The sequence below is a fragment of the Anser anser genome (genome assembly GCF_964211835.1).
Source record: "Anser anser genome assembly, chromosome: 7".
NCBI classification, from domain to species: domain Eukaryota; kingdom Metazoa; phylum Chordata; class Aves; order Anseriformes; family Anatidae; genus Anser; species Anser anser.
The window spans coordinates 17,507,517-17,522,595 of NC_139727.1; the positions used below are offsets into that span (position 1 = coordinate 17,507,517).

Here is a 15,079-nt window from a genome sequence, read left to right on the forward strand (position 1 = left end):
TAGTCCGTGTTTACTTATTCCAATTACTCATGCTTTTGTATTTCTTTCAATCCCCTCCAGGTCCACTTCTGTTAGCTCTAAGGATATCTAGAAACTATTTGTTCAGGACTAGGTATTTGAAGAGCTTTTCAATTTCATTTTTTTAGCCTTTTAATGCTCTTTTTTTTCCAATAAGATTTCAAGCTCAGGTAGATGGCACTGGTTCAAGTCTGAAATGACATCTGTGTTTTTTCTCTGTACATTTAGATCCTGATCAGCCAAAGTGTCTCACACCTCTGCAGGGAAAAAATCTTTCTGGAGGCTCAGGTCGGCATCCGAACCTTATGGCAGCTGCTGCCAAGACTGGGGGTGTTCTTTCCGCCAGACATGTACCTCTTGTGCTTTTTTTTCACAGTAATTTTTTGGTGCAAGGGCTGACCAAGCTGTGGAGTTTCTCTCCTGCGTCAGCATCCCTGTGGAAAAATCCAGCGTTGGGGAACTGAAGATGGGAGTTTGCACTTGCAACCATCCGACTCCTTGTCTTTATGGCTGGACACTACTACCTGATGAGAACTGGACGTTTAGGAGGGAGAAATGTAACTTTCCTGTCAAGTTTTGCTCCTTCAGAAAGGATCCTGCTTTTTTAGTCAATTAAGTCAGTGAAACAAGTTGTTCCATGGGACTAATGAAACTGGATTTTCACAAATCTATACTCCATCCTCTTTCCTCTCACTCACCCTACACCAATAACCTCGCTTCCCCTGTGACTTTTCCGTTCCTCCGACACTGTAATTTCCCCAGTAAATCCCCTCAATAACCATGAAGGTCTACCAGCTACCTGTCACATCTCCCAACCACGGGATGGGGAAGAGGGTGCACATAATACCTGAGCTCACTGTGCCACCCTTCCTCTAACACCTGTGCTGATTTCCTCTGTACATCAGCCAATTTTTATAAAATCTGTGGGAATGCTGTATATCTATTATGATTCATTTTCCATCTCTGGCCTTGTTTTCCCATTTGTGTGTCCTACTAATGCAAAACAAGATACGGATGGATACGGCTTCATTTTCCATCTTGTTTTCCCATTCCTATGTCCTACTAATGCTAAACACGACTTGATACTGATGGATATGGCAGCAAAATCGACATTGGTAGTAAAAATTGCCATTGGTAGTAGGGTGATGGTTGGACCTAATGATCTTGAAGGTCTTTTCCAACCTTAATGATTCTATAAAAAGTGCAGGAATGGTATTTGCAGAGTTCATTTTATTTTATAAAGGAAACGAATGGGAGAAGGAAAAGCAGGAATTGCAGGGTGGCAAATAGGGCTGATACATGCCCTAGTGAAACAAGTGGTAATACGGTCTCAGGCTGCAGGGTGCTGTGAGCAAACTCAGGGCTTCACCTTCCCCTTGGGGGCAAAATTCAGATTAGAGATTAATCCCTTAGCCAGTCCTGATCTGGTGTGAGACCAGGTGCGCCCGGCTCAACTCGGAGACAAGCAGTTCTGCGCTCGATAAGCCATTTTAAAGGCCCTTATCCACTTGAGAGGCCTGATACTCTTTGTGCGCTCCGTTCTGTCACCGCTGCTCCGAGGGGCAGACAACAAACCCCTCAGCGCCCGGGGCCGCGGCGGGCCGGGCCGCCAGCAACCCCTGACGGGGAACCAAGCCCCGGGGCCTCCCCCGGCCGCCACCACCACACGGCGGCGACCCCTGGCGGCCCCGGGCCGGGGCGGAGCGGGGCGGCGGGGCCGGGGCGGAGCGGGGCGGCGCCGGGGCCGCTCGCAGCCTCAGCGCCGGGGGTGGGCGGCGCGGCGCGGCGCGGCGGGCTGCGGGGTGATGGAGCCGCGGGCCCTCGCCCCGCCACGCAGCGCCCGCTGAGGCCCGGCCGCCGCCACCGCCATCGTCCCCGGGGAAATGGCCACCGAGCCCCCGCGGCCAGCGGAGGAGGCCGAGGCCCAGCCGCCGCTCGGCGCCGCCCCGGGCCCGGCGGCGGCTGTGGAGGGCGGCGGGCGGCGGCGGGGGCTGAACGGCTGCGTGCCGCTGTCGCACCAGGTGGCCGGGCACATGTACGGCAAGGATAAAGGCGGTGAGCGGCGGCCGGCCGGGACGGGAGGCGGAGGGGGGACCGAGGTGGCGGCCCCCGGCCCGGGGAGGAGACGGGAGCCGTTGTGTAACCGGGGAAGCGGCTGCACGGCGGTGCTGAGGGGAAGGCGGGCTCGCCGGGCTCCTGCCAGCCGCCCCTGGCCCGGCTTCGCCTCCGCAGCCGCCTCAAAGGGGGGGGACTGAGGTGGCGGCACGCTGGGAGGCTGGGTGTGTGCCCCCGAGGGTGCTGTGGCTGAGGTGGTTCCCGTGTGGATGAGGACCAGAGGCGTTTACCTGCTTCCAGACGCTGCTCTGCAAGTGCCTGTTGTAGGTTTAGAAGAGAAGGGATAACTTCCTAGTTGCTTGCTTATCTGACGACAGGAGCAAGCCCAAAACATCAGCTAATAATGTCTGATGATATTGGTGTAGGACTGTGGGGGTCTGAAGAGATCGTAAAGATCCTCTACCTCCTTATGGTGAGGATGTAGCATTCTTGAAGCTCCTCCCCCAGCCTTTAATTTTTATTTTAATTTCAGGTTGAGGACTGAGGTCTTCTGATAAAGGTTCCTTTCAGTGTAGGCAGTGGTCAGTGCCTTGCGAGTGGCCTCAGTAAAGCTAACATTGCTAAAGGTTATTATTATTACCCTTCCAAGTCATCAAATTTGGTATAACGCCTGCCTCTGAGCTGAGCGTGAGGTACACATCCATTCAGTTTTCATGGTGACCTTCTAGAATAGCTGTAAGGAGTACGTGCTGTTACGCTGCCTTTGAACCCTGTCCGTAGGAGCTGCCCCTGCTGAACAGGCCGAAGACTGAACCTCATAACCCCTTCAGCCATCAGTAGATGGAATTGCAACACTAATGGCACCGTGACTTTGTCCTATCTGTAGCTCATGTTCATGGCATGTCTTCCTGCTGATTATCTCCACAGCAGAGTAATTCTTGCCTGCTGTCCCTGCTGCCACTGAGGCAATAAAACGTCGAGGGGGCACGTTGGGTCCTTGGAGCTGTATGTCGGCCTCGTTGCTCGTGTTTTGTGATATGGGGTGGAGTCAGGCAAGAAAGGCTCACCTTCAGGGAGAGTCTCACCTTTGGCACGTCAGTTGTTATCAGAGTTCCATCAACTGAATCTTTGTCACCTGGGTGATACACCATCTCTCTTGTGGGTGCTGATCAAACGGATTAGGTAATGCCAGATCCATTAGATCGAAGGAGCAGGACTAACACTTACTTGCAAGGGGTGCTGCCACTGTTGATCTCCTCTTAGAAACTTGAGTTTTACCTTTAAGTGAAGACTGAAACTGCTCTGTGCTACTCACAGTTCTATAATTTTTGTAACTGAATCTTCTCATTTTATTTCTTTACAGATATTGTTTGTAGGAGTACAGGCAGTTGAGATGCTAAAGATACAGGGTCATGTATAATTCTGCAGTGCTGCTCGCCATGGTGTCTTTGTTATGAAGCGAGTGGCCGGATGTGTGGATATATGTAGTTACTAATAGCTCTGGTAAGGAATATCACAGACAATATGTGCGCCAAAATCTGTGATAATTTTAAGTCTGTGTGAGGAGACCAGCATGTCTTGTACCTTCTCCATTGCCGTTTCTGCATTTTCCTACAGTAGTCACCCTTCCTGCTGTTTTCCGTTCTACCCTTTCCTACCTCATTAAACCTTGAGCATTTTAAAAGCCTAAAATTATAAAAGCAGTACTTCTTTTTATGTGGATGCCTCTGTTGCTATGCACAAAACATAGCAAATGCACCTTGAAGGATGTACCCTGCTGGTGTTAGTGTCTGAGCTGTCTGCTGATTCAAGCTCAGAACCTTCCTTGTTCTGCCAAGCTTCCTCCTGCATGTCGCTGCTGTCCTCTGGGCTTGACTTCCCTTCTGTGCCCACATACAGACATAGAAAGGACTTGAAGTAATTTATTTTTTTTTTTGTTAAAGTGCACATTAAAATGTCTTTGTCACCAGCTTCTCTTCCTTTCTAATAACCTTTCCCTTTTCCCTTTTCTTCCTGTGGCTGTCACTGCTGTGCGAAGACAGGGCTCTAGCAGTCTCCTTGCACGGACACGTATCACTCTGGCATTTGGGCGTTGGGTTTGACCTTTCGGTGAATGCTCTGTTCAATAGCGCTTTCCCCCAAAGACAGTAAATCGTGTAGTAAGGCTGTGGCCTTGGGTTGTGGCTTTTCTCCATGGGCAGGTAGAAAGAGACAGGAGCTGAGGAGATACACTACTTTTTAAAGTGTGTTTGTGCAAAATGGGTGAAGCACGTGGATTGAATTTTTTTTAAAACGCACATACATCTATATTGGTTATGTTTGCTGTAGATAAGAGCTTCAGTATGCTAGCAAACTTTGCATGCAAAGCCACAGATAAACCTTTTTGAGATATTTCAGAATTTTAATTTTGGTATGGTTCTGCTGCTCATTCAGAAACACTAAATTGCTAATTCATTTATTAAAACAAAGCCTCTCCCTGTGCATGCAGGAAAAAAAAAAAGCAGGAATCCTGAAACAAAGCCATGACGAATGTCCTAATGTTAGTATGATCTGCAGGTGATGGTATCTCATGTGGTAGATCAGGAGAAGCTTATGGAGTGTTCATCTTTATGGTGAGTGCTAAAACACGAGTCCTTGGTTTCCAGCCTGCCTTTGTCACAGATGCAGGGTAGGTGCTCTGTTCTGTCAAGAAATACGGAGTATGAGGGGATTCAGACAACATCAGGCTCTTCAAATAATAAATCTTGTCATCCATCTTGATCCACAGTGTGGTGTTCTGGTGGAAAGTACTTACTGTAACTTGTCGTGAAAGCCCAGGTTTCAGCCCAGTAGCATATGGGTTCTGCCTGTAGGAATGTTTGCCTGGTCTTTGTACCTTGTAGGCTGTCCGCTTGTCTTATCACCAGTGCCAACATGCAGGCTTTAAGGAGTGCTATAAAACCTTCTTTAATGTTGTGATTGCTAGTAATTCATTCAAAACACATCATTCAGAAACTTTGTGCACTCTGCTAAGTGCTTTCCAGCACATGTAAAAGGGTACAGGGAGGGCAGGGGGAAGCTGTTGTGTCTTGAAGATGTGGTAGTTGGCATGGCTCGGTAATATTTTTATCTAGTCTGGAAAGTATAAAAAAAAAATCCAGCTTTTAGCAAGCAGCTTGACTGAGAGTTGTTTTACACAAATTTTTAACCACTCTTTCTTTGTTGGCACAGCCAACTAATGAAACAACTTCACAAAGTTTGGTAGTTGTTTTACAGTAAGTATTTCGGGCTTTAAAGATTTTGTTTAGTTTCCAAGTCTGCACAACAGAGCCCATTCAGAGATTATGCTTTCCAAAAGGTGAAAACACAATTGCTGTTACAACTGCAAACTGTTTTTGGGTCACAAAGTTCCTGGCTTGGTCTGCTGCTTCTCCTCAAGTGGTAAGCTGAAGATGGAACATACTTTGGATACAGCTGACATATTTCTGTCTTCCTTTTAAACAAAATAAATTACTATATGAAAAACTATGAATAAATCCAAGGAGAAAATTTATGTTCCGGAAGTGTTGTTTTTTTCCTTTTCCCTTGTAACTGGTGATTTGAAACTTAGAGCATGGTTCGCAGAGATGCAATTACTTTTCTCCATTGCTGTCCATATCCATCTTTTGAGTACCCTCAGATATTAAGGAGAGTTTCTCATGCGGCTACTCAGCAATACTGCTGACTGCAGAGTCACTAAGGCTGTTTGGGGAGGATATTTTGCTTTTTGGGGGTCACAATGAAAGTGGTTGCCAGCTGAGATGAAACTCTACATTGTGTTATAAGTATGGGTGATAAAAATAGCAGTATATAATTAGCACGGAGTGCTATAAGGGTGCTATCTCTAGCAATATAGAAGTGCTCTTTCGATGCAGCTTGTATAGAAATATGTCTGCAGGCCATATATTTCTACTTTAGCTTGTGAAAAAAGTGTTAAACACATCCTTTAACTTCAGCTTCTTAACACTGTTGGAAAAACAACTTATCAGTTATTTAAAAAGGGAGTGGCTATGTAATCTTCCATAGTGAAATGAAAGTGTTTTTTTGGGTGGAACTTTTCACGTCAAATCCCAGTGCTGTGTTGGCCTTGAGCAGAACTAGACCCGGGAAATCATCCGATGGGTAGAAAAAAAGCAAGCAAACCTCTGCTAAGGATTTTGTATAGGAGCTGCTAAGTTCTCCTCTACTGTGCGTGTGCTGAAAACAGCAGAACTGAACAAATAGGCTGTCCCTGATGTGTATTTTCTATTTTTGAAAAAAATAAAAGTTCTCTCTTAAAACTCAGCCCTGAAGGAAATGCTTCTCTTCTAGGTATACTGCAGCATCCAGACGGGACTGTCCTGAAGCAGCTGCAGCCACCACCTCGAGGTCCCAGGGAGCAGGAGTTCTACAACAAGGTGAGGGTCCTGCATAGCAGAGGGAGCTGCCTCGCTAAAGGTGGAGTGATGGCTGGTATTCACGTCACAGTGTATCATTATTGTCGCCATTGTAAAGGTGTAAGGTGAATATCTGAATGGTACGTCACTGACAGTCTTGTCCCAGTATCTGCAAGCTGTCTAGAACTGTCTCCTCCTTGAGTATCTGTCCCCGTGCCAGGCCTACTTCACTCGCAGGATTTAGGCTTGATTATTTGATCCCAGGACAGGAGGGTTTACGCAACATCTAAGGTTTTATTGGAAAGCCTCGTGTGGTGTCCATCTGTGAGTAAAGGGTGGCATGTGTGATCCCATCGGTTTTCTTTCTCACGTTGGTGAGCATCTCAGAATCGGTTGCTTGCAAAACTTAGTGTATTACGCATCCATATAGTGTGGTTTATTGCTAGAAGTATTGCTCTGTTCACTGTGTTAAAACTCAGCTCCTTTAACACATCAATAAAAAGTGCAGTTCTCCAGTTTTAACTTTCGTTTGTTGCATTTTCATTGTGAACCAAACCCATTGCTCATCTCCAGTTCGATTTATCGGTCACTGGAATAGCACAAACCAGGAAGGCTGTCGATGGTTCTTACTTGAAGGTGAACTGTTTTGGCGGTCTCTTTCCCTTAATGGCCACCTGCCCATCATAGTCTGCCACATGCTTTTCCATATCGTCTTGATCTGTTATCCCTTTCCTTGGCTTACTAAGTACTGCAGAAATCTTCATGCAGGATGGAAGAGGAGTCTTGAGGCTCTTTTGTTGTTGTTTGGGTTTATTTGAAAAGTATTAATTTAATCTACCAAAAGATGTTGCATATTTTGCAGAAATGTCTCACGTAAAACTGACTAAACAATGAACTCCAAGCTAACAATGTGTTTGCATACTAGCATTACTCGATAATTCTCATGATAGGACTGCTAGACAAAACAGCAGCTCCTGAGTTAGTAGGAGCTCAGCGGGTGCCAGTTAAACCCAAAAGTAAATATTTCTCTGAGGTTTCACAGGGGCTGTCGTTTAGGTGAGGTTAAGAATGATACAACCCAGGCTGAGCAGTATCTCTTCACTAGAAGAGAAAGCTTGAACAGACTCCTTTGAGTACCAGGTTACTTGCTGTTCTGGGAACTCCTCGAGTACAGTAACATACTCTTGCTGTCTAAAGCCAGAGGGTAAGAGGAGTAAGTTTGGACGTTGCTTAGATGTTAACTTTTCACAAGTTTATCGCTTTGCCTGCTGCTTAGACTTGTGTGAAAAGCTGTGAGCAAGACCCTGGGCGAAATCGTTTGTGTCAGTGCCCTTGTGGCTAGACCCTGTCGCAGTGGAAGAAAGCAGGTCTTGATTGTACCAAGAACAACAACGCAAACTCCAATGATATCTGCTGGGGCCTTGCCAAGTCGCTCTTGATGCTGAATTTTTTTTGGTTGCAAGCCTTTTGGGAAAAAAGGGGCTTGGCCATTCCTGAAGAATTACAGAGAAGGGGAAAGCTGTATAGCAATTACTTGTGTGGGGACTAGACTGCCTTTTTGTGGCAGAAGGGAGGGGGAGAAAATGCATGTATCTGGATAGGTGAAAGTACAGGAGAAAGGTCTTGGGGTTTTGTTGCTCCTCAATGATTAACTGCTATCATGTTTGCTCACAGGCAGGAATCACGTGATGCAGGTATAGACACCTAAGCACGCCATGTGTTTGTTACAAGGCGAGGATTACTGCAGGTCGTGAGGTTCATCGAAAGGTATGCAGTTTCACGGAGAGCTTGAGCTGAGGCAATAGCTCATCGCTGCCAAGAGGGAAGGACCTTTCTTCCCATATTGCCATTCACCTTGTGCTGTGCTGGTGCTTCTCAGACATGGAAGAACTCTGTTGACTTACTAAAAAGTCAGCAACGCTTCCTCACGTTGAAGCCTTCTGTCAGTTGAGTGATTAAACTGATAAGCAGTGGGAACAACAGCAAGACTGCCCCATTTTGGTGACAGAGCTCACTGCATCTTTTGATCTACAAAGAGACATAGCACCTTGGGATAGGCTAATGAACCTCCAGAGAACAGGGGAAGGAGAATTTTCCTGCTCCTTGAGACGAGGGGTTGTTTACAAGGCAGTCAGGACGAGAAGGTGATGAGAAATAGTGCAGAAATCCAGCAACGGTGCTTCTAGATAGATGTACGATAGGGCTGTCTTCTGGATGCAGGTGGAATAGAAGTAGTTTTGAGGCAGAAGACTAAATCTTTCTGGATCCTGGAAAGACTTTTGGTGCAGATGAGCAACAAGAGTTGGCGTATTCTGCGAGGACAAAGCTGGAGTGGATCTGAAGGCTGTTCCTAAGGTCTTCTCTGATGGAGCCTTCATCGGTTTTATCTATATTACACCATGAAGTGTGTGAAGACTGAGGAATCCCAGACTGTCACTCAGCCAGGACTAGACAGCAAGTGTGTTGTTAAGATCAAACTAGAGGTGGCCCCTTAGTGTATACAGGTTAATCAAGATGTTTTTTCATTCCTGCACCTGTGTCTTCATAAGCGCTTTTAACTATTTTGCATGCATTGATATTACCAGTTATTCCTTACCTGGGCAAGAAACAAGGCCTCCTTCACTTAGGGGTAAGGCAAAGCTCCTCAGCTGAAGCAGCTGAGCACCGATGTAGTTCATGGTAGCAGGAAGATGTGTATGTCTTGGTTTCTGCACGTCAGCCGGAGAGCAGCTATTGCAGGGCTGAGGCAGAAGTGTCTTCAATAACCAGCAGTGACTGGCAGCGTGCTGGTGAGTGCTCATGGGCTGAAGGTTGCAGGGGGTGTGTCACGACAGCAGACAAGTTTGGATTATGGCCCTGATAATTTTAACCTGATAACAGGCTGATATCAGGTAGATACTGTCTTTATCTGGACAAGATGGTCCGAACTGCTGGATTAGCCTTCTGCTGGCTGTCTTGTGAACACAACAGAGGGCCATAGCCTGCGTAAGCAAGTCACCAGAAATTTGCTCCCCTGTCGTGGGCAAATGATGGGTGTTTCCTACAGAGCACAAAGCAGGGTGCTGACTGGTACAGCCCAGACAAAGCGGGCTACCTGCAGTGTCAGAAGTGGCAGAAAACATAAGCGAGACACTGTAGTGCAAAATACTCATGGCGATCTGAAACTATGATCCGTGTGTCAGTCCGCTCAGAAGTAGGTGGCAACTGGAAGTTTTGGAGAATTTCACAGGTCTCTATCCAAGAGGAAAACTGGAAAATCTCCCTAGCAATTCCTACTCAGACTGTCATTAGCTCACTTTTCTATTTTCCAGATAGAATACCTTCAGTCTAGCAGTTTATAAAAAAAAAAAAAAATAAGAAAAAAAGAAAGGCAAACTTCTAAATACTGGGCTTCTTCCTTACTAGATTGTTTTACCACTACAACAGCATGTGACATCCTCTACTGATGGGAGAAAGGCTTCCAACGATTCTCTGTTGTAAGGGAGCAGAAAAAACGGAGCATAACAAGGTTATCATGAGTTGCTTCTATGATAAAATGCAGTGGAATAATAAGGTGTTTGTAGCCATTGTTAATAACTTGCTATGTGTAGTAAGCTTAACTTAGTGTTGGAGTGTGACTTCCCAGTGGTAACGTCCCCTCTCTATTGATTCTGTAAATATGAATAGTTATCAAATTAAAATAATAATGTTTTAGTTTTGTTTCTGCAAACTCCCTTCCTAAACCTGAGGGCATGAACTTGGTATAAACACAGGCTGTGTAACCGTGAAGTGTTCTACCAGGTCTTCTGATACCCTTATCTGATTAAAAAGTTGGACTTTTTAAACCTTGAATAGCTACAAAATACTTTGTTTTCAGTAGATATGAGCAGCGAGAGCAGGAAAAGGAGTTGATGTAGAAGGGTTGTGGTTTTTTAAGGACTATCTACGCCGATGATCAGTTGTTTCCATCTAATGGAAATACTCAGTGAGGACGTGTAGGCGGAGGCACCGTGAAGGACTGCTTTTAAAGGAGTTTCAGGAGGGAGCAGGGATGTGGAAACATGAAAATAGTGATGTTTGAAAATGCCGTCTAATACATTATGTATATATTATATTTCCATTAAAGAAAATAAATTGCTGCAAGGCAGTATGTGTTTATGGTAGGCTGCCTACACGTGCGTACTAAGAAATCCATAAAAGCACTCTGCTTCTGAATGCGTTTTGGTTTTTAACTTCATCCTGCCTTATGCCAGGGCACACGTGTACATGCTGAAGCAGTCCGATTCAATCCAGCAGTGTCAGGAGAGGGAAGAGGCCCATCAGCCCTCCTACAGTCATCTCTTCTGGCAGATGAGCTGGGACCTGTGAGAAAAGCATCCTTTAGAAAGGTCAGCATAGCCTCTGGAAGAGGTAAAACCTTTGTGCTTTACAGGGTACAGAGCTTGTCTCAACCATACCAGGCTGTACCTAAGAGCACCGTGTGCTAACATAACTCTCTCTTCCTATTTAAGAGCTCTCCTGTTCAGTAGAGGGTTTTTCTTAATTTGTCACGTCAAGAATGTAGCTTTGCAGAAACGACTGTCCTGTTGGTGCCCTGCAGAGGGGGAGGAAGCTGGAATGTCATGCTTTAAATAGGGCAGCTGCTTTTGTGGGCACAAAAGGATAGAGCTTAGGCTGCAAATATTTAAAACTAAGGAAGAGAATTTACAGTTGTTGAAGCTGGCTTCCCAGCTACAGTTTCCTACAAGCTCTGTGTTTAGCAGGAAGAGACAGAGGGCTTCTCTTCTTACATTCAGCAGGCCAGCAGAAGGTTGGTGGGCCATTTGGAATGATGGCACTTTCAATTCTGATTTCTGGCAGTTGTTTCACCGGGCTGTAAACCTCTGTTAGTACATGTTACCTGTTCTGAGCGTGGCATATTGACATTTTAAAGGTTGGTAATTCACTAGCTAATAAACTGGGATTTTATGCTTAACAGATCAATAAATGTCCCCATAAGCTTTTATTTGAATTGCCCTTTTGCTCTCCTGCAGTGACTGCGTGATGGTTGGGGTGCATGAAGTACGCCTTCCCCCCTCATCCTGCCTGCCGAAAACTGTCCTATCTGAGAAACTTCTTGCAGCATGGACAACTTCCAACAGTTAGCATTTTTTTTTCCCTCTTTGCTAGTGGCTGCATGTCAGAATTGTCATAGCTGGTGCTCGTGTTGTTGCCAAATCATGGCTCCAAATAGCATACCTGCAATACTAATAACATTTCCAAGGCTGTTGTGAGGTGAGTCTTACCCGGATTCTCAGATACCCTTGTCCCAGAGGGTACGTTTGTGATTTTGGGGGTTGGAGTGAAAAGGCAGATGGGGTTCTCCCGGTCCTAGCTCAGCTCTGGCAACTTCCTACCTCTGCCTGAGTGCTTGGGAGCCGAGAGCTGATTCACCCCACGTAGCATTGGGAAAAGATAATTGGGCTAGTCATTTGGCCCTTCTGGAGAACAGTTCTTCTCCCATTGCCAGTTACTGACGGCTCTGTTAACTGCTCTAGCAGTACTCGGAAAGTTCAGGGTTCGAGCCCTGCTGACATATTATATGAATGCAAGGAAGCTGTTACCGCTGTAGATAGTAGAAATTGTTTTTCGCTCTTGTTACATGTCTGGAAAACAAAGCCAGGATGTAGGAGACGCAAATAACTCCAGCATGTAAAAGAGATTTACGTTAGGTGAGAGTCAGGCGCTTGAAAGCTAGGAAGTAATGGTTGCATGGTCGCCCGCACGATTGTTATTCTGAACTTTTGTTGGATGCATTATAATGCAACTTTCAATAGGGTGATGACCCGTCTTTTTGTTTTCTTTCCCCTAAAGAGCTTACCCATTTTACAACCTGTACATGGGGCAGAATGAAAATTGTTTGCGCAGCTTGTGTTGTTCCTCTTGCAACAGTTAGTCTTTGACTTTGTGACCAGAGGATAATGTGTGTGTTAGAGAATTACCACTTAAATTAACGTTCCTTGTGCTCCTGTGGGTACAGAGAAGAAAAGGGCAGAAAGTATGCCTGTTTGGACCATTATCAATACTTTTATCCTTATTTTATTTCATTCTCTATAACCTGTTGTTGCTTTTGTGCCACAGCTTTTCATTAGTTTGATGCTTTCTTTTTTTTTTTCCTTTTTGCATCATCTCATTTTAATTGGTATTCGAGCAGCTTCAGGCAGTGCAGAAGACTTATAGTGACTTCCCTCCCCCTCCATGGCATAAAATCAAGCCAGCAGCCTGAAAGATGTGTTTTGGCCTGGAAGCTTTTGCACAGAGTTGCAAGAACTGACTCATAAGGCTCAGCCCTCTTTCAGCCTATATAGCACAAATCACGATAAGGCAGCCTGTGTTCTGTAAACTGTTCTGTGCTAGTGACAGAAGACAACAGGGATCAGGGAGGGAAAGCGTGTCTTGCTTCAGGATGAATTACCCTATTTTATAAACTCAGCTAACTGGTTTTATAGTCTTGATTCAGATGATTATTCTTGACTGAAAAAGGAGTGGATGATGGCCATAGTGCTGCTATTGTGTACTAAAATATCCTTATCCCGTGATCAAGTCTCCAGCTAAGGTTCTGAGTTTAAGTCTTGTATGGACAAAGCTTCAAGAAATAGGATGCACCCTTCTCTTAACATCTCATATGGGGGATGCAATGCCTTGCCTGAACCTTTCTGTACCCCTGCGTCCAGAGCTGTAGCTCGATACCCTGAAATGTTGGCTTTTGCTGTGTCTCATTCTGGGACGTCCACATCTGCTGCATCCCCAGAAGAGGTAGTGGCACTGCAGTAACACAAGTTGCCTGCTTGCAAACATAGTGAGTGCGTTCTGACACACTCCCTGTCTGCCCTCGTCATCGTTCCTCCTGCTGAGAAAATGCTCAGGACGGATTTGTTGCGTTGGGGATATAAGCAAATTGAAGTTCCCAAACCAGTGTGTGAAACTGTCTTGTGCTCTGTACTTAAAACCACAAGCCTAGACAGAAGTATTGTAATAAAGGGAAGGACATGCAGTACTCCTCGGCTAACAAGAAGAAAATGACTTTGTGACCAAATTGTGAAATACTTACTGCTTGTATTTGTGTATTTTTTAAATTAGGAGTTGCCTAAGGAGAATGAAGGATGAGGTCTAATAATCTGCTGAGTTCTTCTACTGTCCTGTAAGCACTCAGATTTTTTTGTACTTCAGGTCACTATTAAATGACTTAAAGCCTGCTGTACCAGGACAATAGGGCTTAAATTTGTGGCAAATTTTTGTGATTCTTGTACCCTGCAGCAAAAACAAGTTTGGGAGGGCCACGCTCTGTGGTAGAAAATTACCCTAAAGAGTCCGCTGAGCATCTGTTTGCTGTGTTCCTTGTACATTGTTTGCCACAATAATCTACAGTCCCCTTTAATAAATCTAAGAAAAACTGTAAAAGGAGGCAGTCAAAGGCCATTATTGCAATTTGATGCTAGCAGGGAACTACTGGGTGGAGTTCGTAACAGACCAGGTTGCCGACAGTCCATGCTGTGCAAGCATGCAGGAAAAAAACAATCCCCTTGTCTTATTAACCTGATTTTAAGGAAAATTCCTTTCCAAGAGTAGATCCCGCTGAAAATGAAGCAAAAATACAGGGTTTTAATGTGCATGTCCATGGGATGTTAAATTGGGTTAAGTTGCAGTACAGTGTCCTTGCTATGCTAGAGGGTAATGCAAGCACTTTTTCAGACTGAATCAAATATTATGAGCGAAGTTTCAATTCATTTATGATGGTAAGTATTTCAAAATCACGATGAAGTTCTAAAGGTATGTTGTAGTTAGGCAGAAAATACAGCACTTGATGCATCACAGGCTTATTTCAGAAAAAGATATGGTTGGTAAGCTGCTGGTATGGTGTTCATCATCCACATACCAGATTAACCATCAGTAAACTTAAAAGTCCATTTGGCATGATGTTGAATGTCTTGCTGTGCGTGTAACGTGCTTGTTGAAATTCCTCCAATGTCCAATACTTACGGAGCAACTTGGTAGTAATTATTTTTTTAGCCTTTTGTGTGTTTATTTTTTTTGAGTACGTGTATGTGAGTGTGTGTGTATAGATATATATATATATATATATATATACAAAAAACCAAACTTCTCCCTGAAGACAAAGCAAAGTGAATGACTTGACTCGCCATGCCCAAGCGTAACATTTCCCTTACCCAGATTTGTTTTTTTCCTATGCCTGACTGGAGCAGACTATGCCCAAAGGCGTGCTAGGGTTTCTTAGTGTTATTACTGTTCCTGTAGCTGGGTCTGTAAATTCCAGTTTTGCTCAGGGCATGTGGGTGTGGGACTCCAAAAGGTTACTTATTGAAGGCAACCAAAAAAATGCCTCCAGCTATTACAGAACAGCTACTTGGATGTTAGTAAAATAGCTTAGATGATTAAAATTATAAAAATTTCATCGAGCACGAATGGATGTTCTCAAGGGAAGATACAGACGTGGCTTTAAGTGTTTCAGGAGTGTTGGTGGCAGAATGTACCTGGAAGGCGGTTTTAGCAGGGTGCCTTGGCCTGGCACTTTCTCAGTGAGCCAACTTGAGGAGTGAAACAGACTGGGGGATCAGCTGGATGGCAACACCGCC

At 45.0% G+C, this 15,079-nt stretch overlaps 1 protein-coding gene across 2 annotated transcripts in view; it reads left to right on the top strand.

The window, feature by feature from the left end:
* Positions 1-1,767: 1,767 nt before the first annotated feature.
* Positions 1,768-15,079, top strand: part of IPMK (inositol polyphosphate multikinase) — a 40,881-nt gene continuing 27,569 nt past the window's right edge. The window contains exons 1-2 of one of the 2 annotated variants that reach the window (XM_083844322.1): positions 1,768-2,073; positions 6,403-6,488. In XM_083844322.1, coding sequence (XP_083700448.1) covers positions 1,902-2,073; positions 6,403-6,488 — 258 coding nt within the window. In that variant the 5' untranslated portion in view covers positions 1,768-1,901. Of the gene's footprint in view, positions 2,074-6,402; positions 6,489-8,276; positions 11,587-15,079 lie in introns of those variants that run through there. The other variant, XM_083844323.1, reaches the window with a different exon arrangement.